The 8,693-nt window shown below is 38.3% G+C and overlaps 2 protein-coding genes across 3 annotated transcripts in view; both read right to left on the bottom strand.

The window, feature by feature from the left end:
* LOC146488319 (ZP domain-containing protein-like) overlaps positions 1 to 8,693 on the bottom strand; it is a 46,816-nt gene that overhangs the window by 14,525 nt on the left and 23,598 nt on the right. The gene's annotated exons all lie outside the window — the stretch shown is intronic.
* On the bottom strand, positions 351 to 3,901 carry LOC146488321 (properdin-like). The gene is made up of 3 exons (XM_085120403.1): positions 3,620 to 3,901; positions 1,558 to 1,728; positions 351 to 532 (listed from the first exon to the last, which is right to left on the bottom strand). Exons 1-3 carry the CDS (start codon positions 3,882 to 3,884, stop codon positions 351 to 353), a joined length of 618 nt encoding a protein of 205 aa, XP_084976529.1. The 5' UTR covers positions 3,885 to 3,901.

Genomic DNA, 8,693 nt, shown 5'->3' with positions numbered 1-8,693 from the left:
AGGAACACTTTGCCTCGTGTTTATTTTTTTACACAATAAAGGGAAGAGAGCAAGTTAAAAAAATTGACATAAATACAAGAGACGAGTTTGCAGAGTTGAGATCCACAACAAAAAACTTCATGTCAAGAAAGTTCGCCAAGCGCTTACGGCATAAGTTTTAAATTTTGCATTTCTCCTTTTTCATGACCAATGAACTACTGGCTTAAATTTTTTTTTTCTATCTTTTTAGTGCACGTTTTGTAGACACTTTAATTTCCTGACGAAAAAAAGAGAGCGTTTATTTAGGAGTGATTAAACTACGAAATACATACAAACTGGGATGATACATTTAAACTCCGCATGAATCACCGTTAATGTTTACCTGGGCAGGGCTGCTTGTTGCACAGTTGTTTTTCCTGTGCTGTTCCTGTGCAAGATTTCCCGTCATACCTCGGCGTTGGGTTCGTACAACTTCTAGAACGTTCTTGAGAACCGGTTCCACAGGTTTTATTACAAGACGCCCAACCACCCCAACTTGACCAACCTCCGTTCACTGTAATCAATAAAAAGAAAACTAATCACTCAACTCTCCTTTAGTTTGAGCGAAAATTAAGTAATTTGGAATAGAAAGTAATACCGAGCAACCTAACCGTTGCCCGATATTTGACGATGAGAGATAACAAACAAAGGACGTTGTACAGTTTTGCCTCTCAGCTGTTGTTAATCAGATCACAATTATACCATAGCCAAGAAATAGCAGCAATCAATTCGTTTTCTGGTGGATCGTTCTGTAGTAGTAGTAGTAGTAGTAGTAGTAGTAGTAGTAGTAGTAGTAGTAGTAGTAGTAGTAGTAGTAGTAGTAGTAGTAGTAGTAGTAGTAGTAGTAGTAGTATTTTTCCAAGAATCTCCGATGATCTGAGAACCTATTGAAACATTCGAAAGAGTGTTTCATCCAATTTCAAACACCTCCAAGTTGGTGGAAAAAAAAACCAAATTTCGGCTGCGCCTCGTTTTATCAACCGACTTCCTCGGTGTTTGGCAATCGAACGAACACTTTCCTTCGTGTTTGCTATTTTACACAATAAAGGGAAGAGAGCGAGTGAAAAAACTTGACATAAATATAAGAGACGAGTTTGCAGAGTTGAGATCCACAACAAAAAATTTCATGTCAAGAAAGTTCGCCAAGCGCTTACGGCATAAGTTTTAAATTTCGCATTTCTTCTTTTTTATGACCAATGAACTACTGGCTTGAAAATTTCTTTTCCTTCTCTTTAGTTAGCGTTTTGTAGACACTTTAATTTGCTGACGCAAAGAGAGCGTTTATTTGGGAAAAAAATTCATGTCAAGAAAGTTTGCCAAGCGCTTACGGCATAAGTTTTAAATTTCGCGTTTCTCTTTTTTCATGACCAATGAACTACTGGCTTGAAAATTGCTTTTCCTTCTCTTTAGTGAGCGGTTTGTAGACACTTTAATTTCCTGATGTAAAGAGAGCGGTTATTTTCGAGCGATTAAACTACGAAATACGTACAAACTGGGATGATACTTTTAAACTCTGCTTGAATCACCATTTATGTTTACCTGGACAAGGCTGCTTGTTGCACAGTTGTTTTTCCCGTGCTGTTCCTGGGCAAGATTTCCCGCCATAACTCGGCGTTGGGTGCGTACAACTTCTAGAACGTTCTTGATAACCGGTTCCACAGATTTTATTACAAGCAGCCCAACCACCCCAACTTGACCAACCTCCGTTCACTGTAATCAATAAAGAGAAAACCAATTACTCAACACTCCTTTAGTTTGAGCGAAAATTGAGTAATTTGGAATATTTAACAATTATTCCATGAGCGCGCGTTGGATATGAGATGGTAAATAGCCAACGAGGCGCGAAGCGTCGAGTTGGCTATAACTAATCTCATATCCAACAAACGCGAATGGAATAATTGTTTTATTAAATTCTCCGCGTTTGGATATTGCTGTTGAAGTCTACTGAATTTTTATATTTTAAGAAAAAATTTTCTTAAAATTAAAACGACCGGATGTTGAGGCAACCTCCCACCAAAGCGCGCGAAACCTAATGATCACATGACACGCGTAGCTCTTTGCAAACGGAGTTGAATGAAAAATCGAAAGCGAAGAAAATCGGACACAGTCGGACATCTTAAATTCAAGAAACGTTTAAATGTACGAATTATAACCTTCTGAGACTAGCATTCAAGTGCTTTTCAAGTTCCAGCTCATCGAGAAGAATAATAGTTGTGCACATTTGAGCAAATGTTCTCTAGTGCTGTTTGGTGGCGAGCGAAGAAAGAGATCAGGGCAAGGACGGCTTTTTTCATGCTGAACTGAATTCCTCGTGGACGATTTAAAACACTTCAGGTAAGTCCAAGTGTACGAGATACAACCTCACTGAGACAAGCATTCAGTGCAAGTTTTTAAACTTCAAGCTTATTTGAGAAGCGTAAGAGCTGTGCCGTTTGTGCAAATGTTTTGCTGAGTGGTGCCGAGCGACGGAAACGAACATTGTGGCCGCCGCTTGTACGGATTTCAGAGATGAATTTTACGGATTTCGTAAATGCGTAAAAACATGGAAGACAGGCATAAAGCTCTTCCTAAGAAATTTCTTCGATTGGCTTTAACCTCTTGCCGCCAGGATTTGCAAGCCATCCTGAAATTTTTAAAGGTAACCGGTTGTTATTGTTGTTGTTATGTTGTTGTTATCTAAAAATCGTAAAATCTTGCAATTTTGAAGATTTTAAAGGAAACTTCAGAGATACGTACCATTAAATAGTGTCATACCGAACTTTGTGGCTTTTATTGTTGTTATATTGAGATGGCATTGTTTGGTATTTCTTTCTTTTTTTTTTTTCTATATATTTCCGAAAAAACTTTCACTTCCCGCCGAAAAAAAAAATTAGCTTAGCGACACCCGGGGCATTGGTTTTCCATATAAGGTCAAACTACGGTATATGAGCTGATAACCGAGATTTAGTGAACCAATCAGAACGCTAGAAATGCAATATCCGAGGCTGAGAATTTAATAAAAGGTAATACCGAGCAACCTAACCGTCGCCCGATATTTGACGACGAGAAATAACAAACAAAGAACGTTGTACAGTTTAACCTCCTAGTTGTTGTTATTCATATCACAATTATACCATAGCCGAGAAATAGCGACCATCAAATCGTTTTCTGGTCGATCGTTTTGATCGTTCTTCAAAACTGAAATCAGCAAGATCTTGAAAGATTTCTAGATTGTTTTTTATTTAAAAAAAACTAATATTCCACTCCTGCTTGTTGGATATGCAATGATTAGAGCAAGTATTATCTCGTATCCTTATGGACGCTTGTGTTTTAGCCACCTTTACAATCTTGAGTTTTGATCTAAAAGAGGGAATTAAGAATGGAATAGAACGAAATAGATTTATCTCAAGTTTTAGGCTGCGACTCTCATCAATCATCGAGCCCATCGGTAAGGGCGTTTGTGCGGTCCCTTAATTCTCATGGTACGGTAACGTTGTTTCCACTAAAACATTTCCTAAAACGATTTTGGGGGACTTAATCTTCCACTTTTTCATTTAATGCTCTTAGCAGTTAAGGGGAAACACAGTATGCATTACTCCGACAGTTACTTGCAAATCCCTACCTGGACAACTAGATCGATCGCAATGTTCGGTTTCTCTGAGTCCATATGGACAAGACCCACCGCACGAGGCCCCTCGGGTCACAAAACGCGTTCGATAGTGAGTCCCTATACCGCAGGACCTGGTGCACGTGCTCCACGAGGTCCACGAACTCAAAGCACAGTTGGTTCTTGGGCACCTTCGTCTGCGGCGCCTTCTCCATCCTTCTGTTTGGTCCAACAGCACAAGGGAGAGGACAAGAAAGGACCAAAGCAGTCTTCGCATCATCGCCAGTTAGGTCTTCTTTTTTCTCGTTGGGTACTTCTGTCTTCTAATCCTGAGGGTACAAAGTTTCGATTCAGCAGCTAAATCAATCGCTGATCTATGTTTCCGTGGAATATAGAATATTCAGAGAGGACAGCTAAGAGGAAATTCATCATGATGAACGAACAAGTTTACAGAGCACAGTAGATTAGAATAGTTGGTACTTTCGTGCAGCATAAATGGAATTCCTGGACTGAAATAATTCAGTGCTAGCACGTGGTTTTAGTGCCCCGGGGCCTGTTTCTCGAAATTTCCGATAATTCACCGGCCCCCTTTAAAGTGCTTCTATGATCAAATTTTTACCTCATGAATTTTAAAGTTTATAACATAGAATTTTAGAAAAGATTAAAAACACCGTTTACCGTTTCTAAATATCTGCATTGGTTCCAGAGTTATTCACGTTTGAAAAATGTGTAAAATATGTAAACGAGAGGACTGATGACGTCATATTATTAACTCAATATAACATTAAGTATATAAATAGAGCTATCTCAGTCAATCGAAAGCAGAGACCATTCAAACCTGGCAGGCTAATAGTTCTTAAGGCAATGCACTAACGACTATAAAAAAATTTGGTTCCCATGGCAACTCACTCCTTTCCAGTCCCTCCAACCTGATTTCAATATTTTAGTGATTTTCAGCCTGAAAAACATTTAACAAGGCCATGAACTCCACCCAACATATTTATACGCCTGCTGAATCATGCAGATGAGGCACCATTGGCAAATATCAAAATAGAACGCCAAAGGTGGCCAGTTAAACCTTAAGTATCAGGGAGGACTGGAACCGGTATGTTGCCATAGTAACAAAACTGATCAGCTATTATTATGGAGCGCATCTAGAACAATGTCTTTCAAAAAATCAAGCATTTCTAATACAAAATTTGCTGAGATATCTTTTTTTCATAATATTTGACCAAAATTCGGTTGAGTTTATGACGTCATCACTTGGCTAATTTGCATATTTTAAAAACTTGAATATCTCTGGAACAAAAAGAGATATTTGAAAATAGTAAACACCATTCCTCTTCCCGTACAGACTACTTGTTTATGTTTTAAAATGGCTTAGATTACAAAGTCGCGAATTTGGTCACAGTAGCACTTTAAAGTGCTACTAAGATTAAAACTTTATGTCACGTACGAAACAAACATACGTTCTTTACAGCTTATCCGATGTGGCTGTACCTGTTTTGGTCACTGAAATGAAGTTTGGGCCCTGCAAGTTGAAAATATTGAGCCTTGAAAAGTGATGTTTTCGAGTCCGCCATTATGAATTTATGCTCCAGTGAGTCCGCGCTATGAGAGTGATTGGAGTTGCGGTATTTTTATTCAAACCTATTGTGTTTTTGTCGTGACGCAATACTCTCAAGTCGCTGATCGAGCGAGTACTGTAGTTCTCCTTCTGGCGACGAATTTCAGAGCTGTTTTGACCACAGAAAGCTCTCCTGGATCGTCGTCGCATGATATAGGCAATGGAAATGAAGAAGTCATGACTCTGTAGAGCTAGTTCCGTCTGAAGAAGAAGCAGCCGAATAAGTTCAGCAGCTAGGTCTTTTGCTACAAGAGGAAGAAGAGCAGACTTTGCTGAGTCGTTCATCTCTCGGGTAAGATATTAGAGATAGAGATTAATATTTAGATGTGTTATTTGCTGTATTAACAAAACAGGCAAGCTTTAAAAGTGTAGTGCCTGAGAATCCGCAACAATTTCAGTTGACTACTAGTCAGTTCATTCCCCGGAGGGAGGCTACCGGAGACTCAGTTGAATTGAAATCGAAGTCAAGTTTAGGTTTTTAGCTTTGCTTTCGAAAGTTTGCTTTGGTGTTAAATTAGAGTGCACAGTTAAGTTTCGGTTCCGAGCAAGATTACTGTTTTTGCGCTTTTTTACCATGGAAAAAGAATATAAATTGTAGTGAAAAGCCGTGTACAATGACTTGAATTTCAACTGATCGTTCCCTTGTAATTCATACTAAGTTTCCTCTCGGGTTAAATATTTTCTCAGGTGCAAATGTTCGAATTGCTCCCTTGAGCGACTTACCAAGCCTGGAGAGTGCTGGTGCTGCATGGACATCATTGTATCCAGATTTGAATAAGTACAGTAATCAATAAACAAATTAATGTGCAAGGCAACAACAATTTGCAATGACTTGTTTTCTTCCCTTGCACCATCCTGAACAATGTAATAGTAACAGTCTTTTCTGTGTACATTTGCATCGCTATGGAGGGTCACATCATTTTCATTGCTCAATTTAAAATCTCCACCACACTCCCTCCCTCCCCACTAATTTCTGAGCAGTACCTAAAGCAGAAGCCTATGTAATAGAAAGAGTTACAAAGAGGAGGCATGATGAATGGAGAGAAAAGAGTTTTTTTATTGATTCTATTTGTCAACTGGTGGTTGATGACAAAAGATCAAGGAAAGCCCTTGAGGAAGGTCAGTGCTCTTCAACTGCTAGATAAGGAGGAAACCTGGCCTTTTCTTGGCTTCTGATAACTAAGGATTTGGAAAAACATTTCAGAATAAAAAGTAGCGATATTAAAACATGACGTTTCGGCGACGACATGTCACCATTATCAAATGTAAATTATAATAAGATTGGTAACGTTATATAAAGAAAGGAAGGTGTGAAATTACATTAGAATAAAACGAGATGGAGTAAAACGAAAGAATGTGCAAAATTAAATGAACAGTTTTGCTGGTATGGGATCTTTTTGAGTGTTAAGAGTCGGTCTGTCCATATTTTTCACATGTTGTGCTCTGCAAGGCTTGTTTTGGCCTGTATTTAATAGTAAGAGCTGCGTTTTGAAGTTGTTGCAACTCAGCGTCTGAAAAATAAATCAAAATTTAAAATACATTACCAATTGAATCTAATTGATAAGAAACAACTGAATGTGAGGTTTCCCTAAAACCTTCCTTAAACCAAAAATTCAAACTATTTCTTCAAGACAACCACTTAAAAAGTAAGAAGGAACCCTTTTGTAAACGCCAAAGACCACCTTATCCAAATCTGAGTGAAAATGGATAATTAAAGTGGTTCTTCTTCGCGTTTGTTTGCACAGTTTTTGCCACAAGCTTAATTTGCACAAGCAAAGTAAACACAATCTTACTATTATCGCACTGAGATGTTTTGGAAATGCTTCGGAGGGAAAAGCTAGTTCCGCGAGCTAGTTGCACTTACATTATTTACTCGTTCAATCAAAGTTTAGTACTTAGAAACGCAATATAAAATGTGTATAAAAATTTGTGACTGCTATTTGTATGGGTGCTGAACAAGGTATCAAGGAATCACCAAAGATAAAAATAATATTCACACATTTCGCCCACTCATGACATAAGCTTACCTTTTGCCGCTCCTTCTCCTGCAGAGATTTTTTTCAGGTTCACGTTCTCCTGATCGCTTACCCTTTTCAAAAGATCCAGGTTTAATTTGTGTTCACTGAGTTGGGTAGAATGCCCGAGTGTCCCTCGAACTAAACCGAGAAAATAGCAAAACGTGCAAGACAACAAACTGGACCCACACATCTCTCGTTCTGTCGGCCGGACTCGCATGCACGCAATTCCTGCCGCTCGATTAGAGCAGTTGCTATACCACTGAACAACACAGCGACTTCCCACCATTGAAAGAACGAAACATTTTTGGAAAACGTGTTCGAAACCGTATGAGAATTTACCCTCGTAGGGCTCGCCTGGGCTTCGAGTTGAGAGTTTGACGTCACTTGTTTTTCCCGGGTGACCCAGCCTCTGTTATCATTGGACACCATCTGCCTTTGGTAACGAGGCCGCAGGAACATGGCGGTTCAATAGCGGATGAAAAATTCGTGGAGTTCACTTCATCTTATGAGGATATAACTTGGAAATCATGTACTTTAGGACATAAACTACCAATCAACTGTAAATAAAAGGTATTCGACAATTTGATCGTAGTAGCACTTTAAGAAAATTTCATTTTTTGCTAATAAAACAATCAGTCAAACAAACGTCTCGCAACAGTCTGTATCATTGGCATAAACAACTGACAAGTTTTTCTCACATATATTTCCTATTTTAGCATTTATTTGATAATCCTGAAAAAGAACAAACACAACAAATTAAAACAATAGGATATAACGGCAAAGAGTAAGGTGTGTCATTTTCCACTGAAAAACGTTCGTTAAATGTAAAATTAAAGTGTGCTTTCATTTTCAACAAAAGAAAGCCAACACACAAAAACAAAAAAAGTGTGAACTACATTGGACAGCACTTAATAAGCACCATCGATATCGTAAGTCGGTTTAGCGAACCAACAAACCTGACAATGAAATGATACCCAATTTTCAAGGGAACAAAGTTATTTTACATTAAAAACTTTAACGTCCTAAATTAAGAAGATTTTTTCAAAGCGAGAAAATATTGAAAAAATACGTCAGTCATTTAGTGCTTTTTGAGTGAAAAACAAAAGACAAAGTTCTCAGCAATTGGCCACTTTGAGCAATTTGGAAAAGTTTTTCCGCGACGGAAATGAACCCAGAGTTCAGTTTCTTTATCGTTAACTCTTCCGCAGCTTTCATATAATTAAATTTTTACTTTCATTTGTTCTAATCTTAAGAGCCGTCCTCTGTAAATATCGACTATCGTCGTTTGGACGAGAAAAAATAAAAAACCCTCAAACTTTCTCAGACGAATGGTCTATATAAGTGATTCACATAAATATAACTTTCAGCTCAGTTCGATTCGTATTTTAGCTGTAGTGTGACCATGTTGGTTTTACCGCTCTGAGGGGGTTTTCAGCGGCCATTT

The sequence above is a fragment of the Pavona decussata genome, unplaced genomic scaffold, assembly GCF_977016875.1.
Source record: "Pavona decussata unplaced genomic scaffold, jaPavDecu1.1 SCAFFOLD_11, whole genome shotgun sequence".
Lineage (NCBI taxonomy): Eukaryota > Metazoa > Cnidaria > Anthozoa > Scleractinia > Agariciidae > Pavona > Pavona decussata.
This window is presented reverse-complemented; position numbering and strand designations above follow the sequence as displayed.